This window comes from Polypterus senegalus, chromosome 5 (assembly GCF_016835505.1).
Source record: "Polypterus senegalus isolate Bchr_013 chromosome 5, ASM1683550v1, whole genome shotgun sequence".
Taxonomy (NCBI): Eukaryota; Metazoa; Chordata; class Cladistia; order Polypteriformes; family Polypteridae; genus Polypterus; species Polypterus senegalus.
In genome coordinates, this window is record NC_053158.1 from 64,961,227 (window position 1) to 64,973,340 (window position 12,114).

General features: G+C 39.6%; 1 protein-coding gene and 1 long non-coding RNA gene across 2 annotated transcripts in view; one reads left to right on the top strand and one right to left on the bottom strand.

Annotated features, from left to right (window-relative positions):
• The window catches only part of abhd3 (abhydrolase domain containing 3, phospholipase), a 54,837-nt gene extending 46,825 nt beyond the window's left edge, over positions 1–8,012 (bottom strand). The window contains exons 1-2 of the mRNA XM_039754725.1: positions 7,643–8,012; positions 972–1,135 (exon numbers count right to left, since the gene is read on the bottom strand). Of these exons, the coding sequence (XP_039610659.1) occupies positions 972–1,135; positions 7,643–7,804 (326 nt within the window). The 5' untranslated portion in view covers positions 7,805–8,012. The remainder of the gene's footprint in view (positions 1–971; positions 1,136–7,642) is intronic.
• Positions 8,012–12,114, top strand: part of LOC120530320 — a 31,811-nt gene continuing 27,708 nt past the window's right edge. Inside the window, exon 1 of the long non-coding RNA XR_005633945.1 lies at positions 8,012–8,424. This is a non-coding gene — a long non-coding RNA (uncharacterized LOC120530320). The remainder of the gene's footprint in view (positions 8,425–12,114) is intronic.

Sequence of the window (12,114 nt, forward strand, 5' to 3'; positions counted from 1 at the left end):
CCAATACTTTATCCAGAAACTGACAGATTTCTATATGAACTTGTTGACAGCGCTAAAGATTACAGCCAAGTTCATTCTTTTTTCTGTTATCATGAGTCAATCCTGCTCACAAAATGTAACTAGCAGCCAGTCCAACTGCTAGCTACACATAATGAGGATTATTCTTGAGGTTTACAGTATAAAGACTGATACTGTAGACAGTCTTCTGGAATTGTTTCCTTTCCTATGGGCATGAAATCCTGTCAATGTGTTTAGACAGAATGGATCTTTTAAATTATCAGTCACAGTTAGTGAAAGGTGGGCAGAGTGATGGCTCTGAGGCTAGGGACTGTCCTGGGTATGACAATCTGCATCTATCCCTGCAAACAGGTCCTCCAACTTGAAGGGAGAACGTGGGTGTTGGTGGCAAGATTGGCACTCCATCCACCGCAAACAACCTCACACTATTGCAGTGTGGTGCTGAGGTGTCTCCCGCTGCACTTGGGTCCCAATCCAGGAAGTTCGTCGTGTAATCAGCGCATGCTTCCAAACTCTCTGTTTAGTGAAATTAAATACTATACAAAACAGGAAACGATTGTTAATTTCATCCAATTTTATCACGTTTAAAAAAATGTGATTTCCTAACTTGACTCATCTATTGAATTCGACCCCTACTGTTTCCTGGTCAAGATCACGTGGAGTTGAAAGTTAACTAGGAAGCCACAGGGGTCAAAGTGGAATAAGGTGTTGCCTGGTATGCATGTCCATTACCAGGATCACTTATGGATGCACTCACACTTGATTGCTAGGTTATTTAAAAATGAATGAAAATGCACATTTTACATACACATACACCCCAGCAGAGGGTACAGGCTCCAGAGGACAGCGATACTATACTGGTGCCATTATCACACCACCCTTTTGTCCTTAAATTTCCAACTATTTGAAAGCAGTACACATGTTAAATGCAATAAAACATATTTGCTGCTTACTTTCTGTATTCAACCCAGGGCTTGGCTGTAATAAATGGCCTTATCAAAGTCTGAATTCTTCCTTCCCAGCACCAGAAAGTGGGATAATATGTCTCAGAAACAACAGGACAATGGGCCTTCAGAAAATGGCACAGCTTCTCACCTCCCGTGATCAGTTGAGGCTTCTAGTTAAGCAAAAAAAGAAAAAGAGAAGCACAAAACTGTGGGTAAAATAACCTCACTTTTCTGAAGCAAAGCTTTTACATTTTTCATTAGTTATCTCATCTTGCCATTGAAACAAAATATTAACCTCTGCCTTCAGTGTTCACAATATGGTGTACTTTCTAGGATCAATACCCACTGTAAGCTGAAAATAAGGAACTTCATAAATGAGGAATGACTGTTCAGTTGATCTCCCCTGGTAAATTAGCAAAGAGTCAGGTTCTCCTCATTTGTTTCCTAAAAGAAGGCAGCATTTGTGTCTGCAATGAGAACAAGCTACAATACTAGGATATCTCTCCGCCTGTTAGGAAGAACTAGCCATTTTTGGATTTAACTTGTTTTATAATCACACGGCACAGATTTTACAGCATAAAATTTCATAAAATATTTAATTCAGAAAAGCAGATAACCAAAGTGCTGATTTACCTAAGAAGTCTTTATGCAGGACTCCTGATTGCAAAAAGCAAACAAGGCTGTTCTTCTCAGATTACTCAAATGTTATTCACCGGGTTGGAATGGGCAAAAGAATGGAAACAACGTATAATATAGTATTATCATGGACCTAGTAAGATGTAAGGCCAGCCTTTCTCTTCAGCACCATTCTAGAAAAGGAAAAGCCCCCAGTCCTTTGAGACGGGAAAGGGGATGTAAATCTGTTTTGCACTCTGTGCTCCCGAACTGCCCATAAATGATCAAGGATGCTTACAAGTAGTGACGGGGAAGGCCATGGAAGGTGTCCGAATTCATCCTGATGTTCACGTAACTGCTACTGAATTAGTTTAGTAGTCTGTATGGGGATGCTTTTCTCTTGGAATATGAGAAATATCAAATGAAAACACGGTTTGAACTTTACGCTGTGTTCACTTGATCTTCGACTACTCAGAGCTCCGAGTTGTGACAGTTCACGTTCCCACTTCAGTGCATTCATGTGGGTTTCTGGTTGAACTATTGGAAAAAATGTGAGGTCACTGCTGATTTGTTACAGGTAATTGGTCTCAAAAAAAAACCAAACTGTATTTTTTTGTGGAACTACAGAGCGAAATATACATATTAAATGTGTATCACTTTGCTCCAAAATTCCTTTTGACTTAAGAAAATGGCATTTTGGGCTGACCAGGTTATATGTTTTATTTTAACAATTGACTAAGGTGAAAGGTCAGCGTTCCACCACAACTCAGAGAATCGAGTAGCTTTGTTTTGTCTGAATTGTCTGAGTTGTAATTCTGAGTTGGTAGGGCGTTCACGTGGAATTTCTGACTCGACTACTCAGATTTACAGTCTGTCTGACAGCATGTGAGCCCAGCAATAGTGTGCACCTGGTCTTGTAAGATGGACAACCATCATACTTAATGACTCCAATAAGATGGATCTCCATAACATTACAGATAGAGGCATTGTGATTTGAAAGAATCTTTTTACTTCCTTATACCAGGTTACTTGTTTTTGTCGGTTGGCCTTAAATGCAAGCAATTTCTAAATTCCAGCTTTGTGAAGCTCACAATGTGCAGTTTTTATTGAGATTGGGTGGAAGAGGTGCTGACTCAGTTCTCATTTTTTTAGGATTTATTTTTGTGGCTTTTAACTAAACTGTGACGTGTCGATCTGTTTTCGTCGTTGAGCTTCTCTTTGCCAATTCTGTTTGACCATGTTTAGCATATGCTAATTATTTTCATGACTGTTTTCTTAACACCTTAAATGATTTAACAGTTTTTGTAATGTTTACAGCTACATTGGTAATTGTGATTTAGTTACTTCAAAGTTAAACTCCTTTTTCATAAGATGTTTCCTTTTCCACTTTCTTATATACGAAGTGTAGGGAAAGTATCGGAATCGTCCAAAAATTCCATTTCGAGATTTTGATGAAAATACCATTTTTAGAATTAGGTCTGTGTGTGTGTGTATGTATGTATGTATGTAAACACAATAACTTGATTACGCTTTCATTTATGTCAACCAAATTTTGCATACAAGTATCAGGTACAAAACATACATTTCTAGGAACTTTTGGACTATTTCCGTTAACCAGAAGTGGTACTTTACCTTTTATTCATTCTGATTTATTCAACTTTACTTTTATAATAATTATTCAATATATTATTAATTTGATTTGAATTGTTGTTGCTGGTTCTTTAATGTACATAATATAAAAATATAGTCATTGTCTTGCGGTTTACTCCTCAAGTATCTATCCCAAAATCTGAGTATATGAGAAAGTCTAGGCGAGACCACTCCTGATTTTTTATCCACAAACTCAATTGAAAATGATTTCATTTCAAAAGATGACATATGGAACCTTTGCCTGTTTTCTATTTCTTTGTAATACAAATTATTCTAAGTCATAGTCTGCACATTTATGAACTGAATGTACACTGACAAACTAATCTAAAAAAGACTTTTCAATAAATGCTGGAATAAAAGCAATTATGTTTTACTGCTGAGCTACGATGGAAAAGAAACAACCTGACTAATTTAACTTGTAAGAAGTGCAGCTTTGTCTCTTAGCCTCAATGCTTTAAATGCTCCAATTAAATCTAAGGCAGTAAATTGATGAACTTATGAACAGTGCCATTTTAGATATTGAACATAAAGCTCCAATTGCCAATTTAGAAACAGTTTCTACAATGTGAAATAATAGTAAATGAGCTAAATAAATAAGTACAGGCATGTTTTACTGAAATGTATGATTAGGTGAAAGAATTTCTTCTAATCATCCTCATCACATTTTTTTCCATTGCAGTCATTTACCTGTTTATTGTATCTAAAGCAAAATCCATTTTCTGAACCTGATTCTTCCAAGTAAGGTCCGCAGAGGATAAAGTACATTCTGGGCACAAGTCAATCAAAAGGCACTCACTGTGCTGCGCGCTACGTGTACTTTTTTGTTGGTGTGTTGCAATAGATGCCAGTGCAGAAGCGAAGAACAATACCTGGCTTGGAGGGACAGAGGGAGATAACGTGTCAGGACTTCATGCTCCCCAGATACACTAACATTAGAAGGCAGCATTCCTGGGTCAGGATTCCCAAATAGTCACCTGCAGGGCATTCTGGGACCTGTACTCTCGTGGGGCAGCCCTGTTGGGTTCCATGGGGGCCTCCAGGAAGAGCTGCTGGGATTAATGATGCCTACTTTTTGGGGCTTCCATTTGACCTGGAAATACTTCAAACAGGGTATGCCCAAGAGAGTGCTCCCAGGTCCAAGGTCCAAAATAAAAAAGCTGCTCAGTCTCATCTAGGAGAGTTAGAGTTGGGATTAAAGAATGGCAAAGCTCTTCTGGAGGAGTGGAGAGAGGGAGAGGGGAAAGAGAAGAATTGTGTTGTGTCACTTTTGAAGCCTTTTGTAAAGTATTTTATATAATTAAACATGCGCCTGTGCAGTCAGTTGTGTCTGGGGTTTGGGCTGCTGCAATGCCACCTACAGGCCATCGTGTCTTTGTTGGTATTGTATTACCATCACTGCTGTGAGGAGACAAGCTAATCAGAATTTCGTTGTACTCTGGGAGCTACACACACCTGGCAGTAAACTTGAATTGACTGGCATCTGACAATTTACAGAATAGTCACCATTCAACCTAACGCGCACATCTTTCAACTATAAGGGGATATAGGGGTGCCCAGAAAAAAAACACAATCTGATTTGGGGAGAACATGAAGACTCAGCACAAACAGTGCCAAGGTTTAAACCTGCAAGTTTAAACAAATCTGTGCATTATGTATGTAATTAGTATTTTGTAAACTCTGCAAATACATTTACCTGTGAACTTGTTACAGTGCTCTGAGCGTGCAATGAAGAGCACCATACAAAAATAAAATGAAATAAATTTGAGCCAAGTACTTTGGAGTTAAGAGGTAGCAAAGCTACCCAAAAAAATAACTGGGTAAAGCAACCTATAAATTACAAAAATGTATTAATGCTGCACCCTCACAGTGCTAGTAAGCCAGATTCAAATCCTGGCCCTTCACGATCTGTTTAGAGTGTGCACATTCCCAAGTGTCTTATGAATGGCTCTTTGGATAATCCAATTTTCCTACCGTTATAATTCTACACTGACCCAGTTTAAGTGAATGTGAAGGAATGCAGAAATGGATTTTGTCACTATTTAGGATGTGGTTTGGTTTGTGTCTGATGCTGCCATGATGGGCTCGGATACCAGCTCTCCTAAACTTAAATGAAATTGACATAAAAAAAAAACGAATGGATGATCAAAGTATGAATGTAAAGAACTAAAGTGGTAATGTTCTGTTTTACAGACCATCGAGGACCTCAAGGAAATAACACGTTCAGAAATTTCATGGCAGGCAAGAATATATTATTTTACCCAATTCACCCCAAAAAGGCATTTACAGCACTTCTGTTTTGAAAGCCAATGTGGATTTCAAGTCTGCATGTTTATACAGATGGTTGAGAGTGGCATCACCAGTACAAATTAATAAATTACATCGTGGACTATAGTGTACAAATCTTAGAAAAATTACATTTTCCCAATTGCAATTAGTTTGTGGGCCACCTACAAAACTCCAAGCCCGGACTATATGGTTGTCAGGGGAATAGTATGGCAAAATTAAATTCCTTTGAGGCATTTGCTAAGGAAGTTAACTGTTCTGAGGAACTAATATTGATATGAGGATAAGATGAGGAGCTGATAGTCTGACATAATATAACAAGGAGAACAGTGCCACAGTCATTGTCAAAAGTGTGCCCTTCACGTTTCTTAGGATCCTTATGACTAGACGGGGAAAAAAGTAGTAGAACAGAGAAAAATAAACTGACTTACATTTAAAATTATACAAAAAGGCAAAAAAAGAAGAAAAAAAAAGATATGTAGTGAGATATGGGAATATACAAGAAATAAAGCAATTTGAATACACAACCAAAAAACAAGGAATATAAAAGCAACATCCTAATATTATTAAGTATAATAATAATTCTAAGATAGACATCAGAAAAAAATAACTTGGAAAACATACATAAATTAATTACAAATACTTGAGATCAGGATTAAATATTTTGAGTACAAAAAAAATACCAAAGTAATGCTCTGTGAAACAGTCCTATGAATCTATTTTCCAACCCGTTGAATCCGAACACAGGGTCACGGGGGTCTGCTGGAGCCAATCCCAGCCAACACAGGGCGCAAGGCAGGAACCAATCCCAGGCAGGGCGCCAACCCACCGCAGGACACACACACACGACAATTTAGAATCGACAATCCCTAACCGGCATGTCTTTGGGAGGAAACCCACGCAGACACGGGGAGAGCATGCAAACTCCACGCAGGGAAGCAATCCCGGGTCTCCTAATTGCGAGGCGGCAGCGCGACCACTGCGCCACCGTGCCGCCCGAAGAATACTATACAGAAAACAATTTAAACGTTTTTTTGGCCATATTAGACAGTCGTTGATTCCACACTGGGTCTGTGAGAGTGTGAGTAGATGGGTGGGTGGTGCTATGACAGACTGGACACACTGTCCACCCTCTTTTTCCTGCCTTGCACCCAGGGCTGCTGAATAGGGTAAGTCAGAGAGTGTTGCAGAATTTTAGGATTTTATCAAATAATGATATGATTTTTTGGAGCCTATTTTTTAATCCATAAAATGCTTGTAATCAGCGCTCAAGAATGGTTAATAGTCATACAGTATGCTTTATTTCTTTGAAGAAGACACATGTGGGTTGACAGTGTATTACATATATATATATTTTTTTAGAAATATCCACATTCGTCTTTCTACATATTTTACACAAAATAAACGCTCAATCATGTAGTTTACAATATACCATCACATCTGGAATAGATTCACAAGAAATATTGACATATGCATATTATATGCTATCTACATATCTACCTATCTACATATCTATGTACGTAATCCATATAAAAACGAATAAAGACGTGGATGTATATAACATTATCAAAACCAGCTTATACAAATAATATACACTTGATCTCGTTCTCTCTCTCCGTAAATTTATCTCAGTAGATCTTTCCCTGTCCCTCACATAAAATCTGTCTATCTTCCAGAGCTACACATGCTCACAATGACACAGAGACAGCACACACTCACGCGAATGCATTGAAGTTCTCAATAGAAATACTGCAAGCTGGCCAACTTCGAAGGCGCTTTATTAATGCCGAGGAAACCCACTGACAAATTGACTTTTATCTGTCAGATTGGTTATCACAGGCGGATTCATGAAACAAAGCAGCACTGCTTTAAAATGTACTACATAAAATGATACCTTATGCACTTGCTAAGACACTCGCTTTTGTCACACGGTTAAAAAAAGCCATTTCGACATGTAGGTGATGCGCCGGGTGGCATGACATACACGGGACTTCCTGCCCGCAGACTTGGAATGGAAGGCTTCTAACCGCAAGGCTGTGTTCCGTTTGCCGCAACCACAATCGATAACGCTCCAACTAGCAAATAAAGAGACATTAGGGGTACACATGACCTGAGGGTGAAGCACATACCTTGGCCACAACGCTCAAGTAGTAAAAGGCATAGGCAGCGCTGAACCCGAGTACCAAGGACAAGCCCACACCCGAGCCAAGGATGCCCACTTTGACTTGATTTTCCAGGTAAAGCGAGAGATCTCTGGTTAGGATGTTTAAATTCATCTCCAGTGTTACCATGGTGAAGCTGCTCCCCACAAACCGCGTCGACTTTAAACAGACCGAAGTGAAGGATGTCTTGCTGTCCGCACAGTTCTAATCCTGCTGCCGCTTGCTGTTACAAAGCCTTCGAGCTGTGATGCGAGCTCCGAGATAAGCACGCCCACATCCGGTCCGGGCAATCAGTCTAGGCATATATGGGCGGTGCTAGCAGCTGTCATTCTTGCGTCTTATTTCTTTTCTAGATGAGGAACATTTTGACACTCGTTCGGCTTCCCAGTGTTACCTCACTTAAAGCGGTACTGTCCATTGTGATACTGTGATAAATGAAGAATCATCCTTCTAACATATTTAAGGACACTACGACACGCCAAGTGTAACCGTAATGCCTGACTCGAGCCAAGTCCCTTGATCAGCGTCTCTGGAAGTGACCTGAACTTGAACTTTAAACGCACCCACCAGAGAATCAGTTAACCTTGCCTGCCATTCCAGGACACGCCTCGTCTAGGGAGGTTATCAGGTAACATAATTAGATAGACATTTCATCTATCCAATCAAAATCCTGGATGTCTGGATCGGTCCTCCCTAAGGGAGTTGTCAGAAAGTGAAAGCCCGCCTTTCAGGAGCTGCCAGAATGTACGGTGGGTACCGAAATGTGTAATTTTGTAAGACCGTCTGTCGAGATGTTGGTGCAGTTAAGAAACGAAATATATGTTGCTGTTATTCTGTACGGAATTAAGCGGGTTTGGAAAATGGTATGGTATAGTATAGTAATGTCTAGTTAAAAGGCCCCAGAAGAGACAAACACAAAATAAGCTGAGATACGGAGTGAGGGTAATGAAACACACTAATACTGTACCATTTGGATTACCGTTGTATTCTGTCGGGCACATTTATTTATTTGTGGTTTACTTCTTTAGATTTTTGCTTAATATTTTTGTAGTTATTCAGGAACATGATGTTGCTTGTCTTGCTCCTCTTTGAACAGTTTAAGAATGGGTGGCTCTAATGCATTGGCTGGAGGCTCTCGACCACCTAGCGACCTCCGAGGCATAAGACCCCTAAACCTGTATTTTAAGGGGTGGCATTTAAATGTGCCAGGAAAACCAAGAACCTGTGTAAGGATACAGTCATGCGTAAAAGTAAGCATGTGATATGTTTTTTCAGGGAGCAGGACTTAAGTCAGAATCCTCTTGGTCCTCAGTAAGTCGAATTTCAGATGATGAACAAAACAAACCAAAACAAAGCTTTTACATTGTCAATTATAATGTAACAATTCAGGCAAAATGCAGAAGTTAATTGGGAAGAAGTAAACACAGTCTTGGCTTTTTTGTCACCATTTTCACTGTGACTTGCATTTGCATTACTTGCATGCAACTTTATGATCATTATTTATCAAGCTGGCAATTCAGCATTTTTGAACTGCTTTATTCTTTTGGACGAGCCTTACATTTTTATTGTGTTTCAATTGACATTCATGAGGAGTGGGTTAGAACTCTTAAAGTGAATTATTTCACTACGTTAAATATTTAAGATGTGTTATTATTAGGCTTGAATAAGTTACTAGCAAACTTTATCACTCACTGATTTATAATATTGTTTTTTTCTCCTGGATTTACATGCTAGTAGAAAAAAAAAACAGGAACCAATGCATCCTTTTCATGGCATTTTTATCTGACAAATAATGTACTGCTTGGCACTACTTTTCCAAGTTTCTACTCATCCACAGAATGCTACATTTCTGGGTCACATTGGCCTTTCAGGAATCTCAAGTGGATATTTTTCGAGTAAAACTGAGATTTCAAAAGAGTTATTGACATGAAAACTAGTTAACTACTGAATATTAGTATAAAAAATTAAAATAAGTTTAAAAATTAATAATTTATAAATTATTAAAATAAATTAAAAAATATATATATATATATCCATCCATCCATTTTCCAACCCGCCACATCGGGTCTGTTGGAGCCAATCCCAGCCAACAAACCCAGGGCAGGGCACCAGCCCACCACAGGGCACACACACACTAGGGACAATTTAGAATCGCCAATGCACCTAACCTGCATGTCTTTGGACTGTGGGAAGAAACGGGACCACTTGGAGGAAACCCAGGCAGACACGGGGAGAACATGCAGACTCCACGCAGGGAGGACCCGGGAAGCGAACCCGGGTCTCCTAACTGTGAGGCAGCAGTGCTACCCACTACACCACTGTGCCACCCTATATACAGTATATTCCCTCCAAAAGAATCAATCCTATATAAACCTTAATGTGTGGCAATTAGAACATTACAACAATTTGGATGAGAACAGGCCACTCTGTCCCACCATCGGTCCTTAATGCACCCTGCTGATTTAGATTAGATTAGATAGGTGACATAATTTGATTATGGCAGTCTTAAAGTATCACTTTACTCTGAAAAAAACACTTTACACCCTATTTCCTTAAATTGTAATAATTAAGCTCAATAAATAAATGAGATTTCTCTTCTCTATAACTTTGAGTACATGTGCTTTCACTGAAGTTGCCATCTGTGTTTTTAATGGTAGCAGTGCTTGAAGTGGACATACAAAAGTAACAATAATCTCAAGGACCGTAAATCACTAACAGCTGATTGGTGTGCAGGGTGGGAGGTTTCAGAGGTGCCCCCCATGGTTGCATACCAGCCCAGTTCAAGCATTGAATGTGATGCCTTGTAGACCAAAGGAAAAAGCTTGTGAAGTCACTGATGCAAACTATATAGTATCCTGCCACACTGATGTCCGACTTTGAAGTTATTCTGATGAAGAAGACTGGAAGTAAGATCTTTCCCAAATCATTATTGTCATTTATGCATAAAAAAGGTAAGATCTTGCCTTCAAGTACCCAAGAACCTCTAGACTTTTAAAATGAAAAACAAATCACTGTCCTGAGGTACACATTTATAAAATGTACTATTTAATCAAGAGAAATGCTGAGCTCATTTACTAAAACATGACCACTTATGGGATTGCACCAGAAAAATATGAGGGGAAGTCAAGCTAAAGATAGACAATGAGATTTATTAGAAGATGGAACGAGCCTTAACAATACTGATAACGTCATTTCTCAATGGAGTCTCCACCCTTTTCAATGCACTTGCGCTACCTGCCTGGAAGTGCCCGGATTCCTGCACAAGATTCTTGTACTCGCAACCACTCATGCACCGCTTTCTTCACATCATCATCTGTTCTGAATCGATGACCAACGAAAAGGTGGAAATCACACGGTGCCAAATCCGGCGAATAAGGAGGATATGACAATACCTCAAACTTCACTTTCTCCAGACAAGCCTTGGCGTTCTTAGCAGTGTGTGGTTGGGCATTGTCTTAGCAAAAGGACTCCTTGAGACAGCAGTCCCCGCCATTTGGATCAAATAGCAGGCTTCACGTTGGTCTCCAGCAAGACACAATAACTTGCACTAATGACTGCAGTATATTCTGCACTTATTCTCTGGGCACTCCCATATTGGCATCAGTAACAACATGAGTTGCTATCACAAAACCAAATCAGCATCACAAACCCTAACATCATCATGTCTGCAATAAAAAAGATAGGACTGCCTAAAAAGCAAAGTATGAGGGGAGTCAAGCTAAAGTTAGAAAATATCAAATATCAAAAACTGATAAAGTAATTTCTCAATGGAGTCTCCACCCTTCTCAATCCACTTGCGCTACCTGCCTGGATTCCAGCAGAATAAAAGGTTTTGTCCTCACAACCACTTGTGCATCGCTTTCTTCATTCTTCTCTTCATCAACAACCACCCAGATGTTTTTTTAACAGTCCAAAAATGTGCAAATCACACGGTGCCAAATCCGGTGGATAAAGAGGATGTGGCAATACCTCAAACTTCAGTTTCTCCAGACAAGCCTTGGTGTTCTTAGCAATGTGTGGGTGGGCATTGTCTTAGCAAAAGGACTCCATGAGACAGCAGTCCCCGCCATTTGGATCAAATAGCAGGCTTCACGTTGGTCTCCAGCAAGACACAATAACTTGCACTAATGACTGCAGTACCCCTCAGCATGTAGTGTTGGACAACAACTCTGGTGCACTAGTGGGTGCGAGGACAAGACAAAACCTTTTATTGTGCTGGAATCCAGGCACTTCCAGGCAGGTGGTGCAAGTGCATTGAGAAATGAGAAATGACATTATCAGTTTTGTTAAGTTTTTTAATAAATCCCATTTTCTAACTTTAGCTTGACTCCCCGTCGTATGTGGAGGATGGATGGATGGATGGACTGCTAGCTAGCTAGCTAGATAAGATCGATAGATAGATAGATAGATAGATAGATAGATAGATAGCACTTCATTGA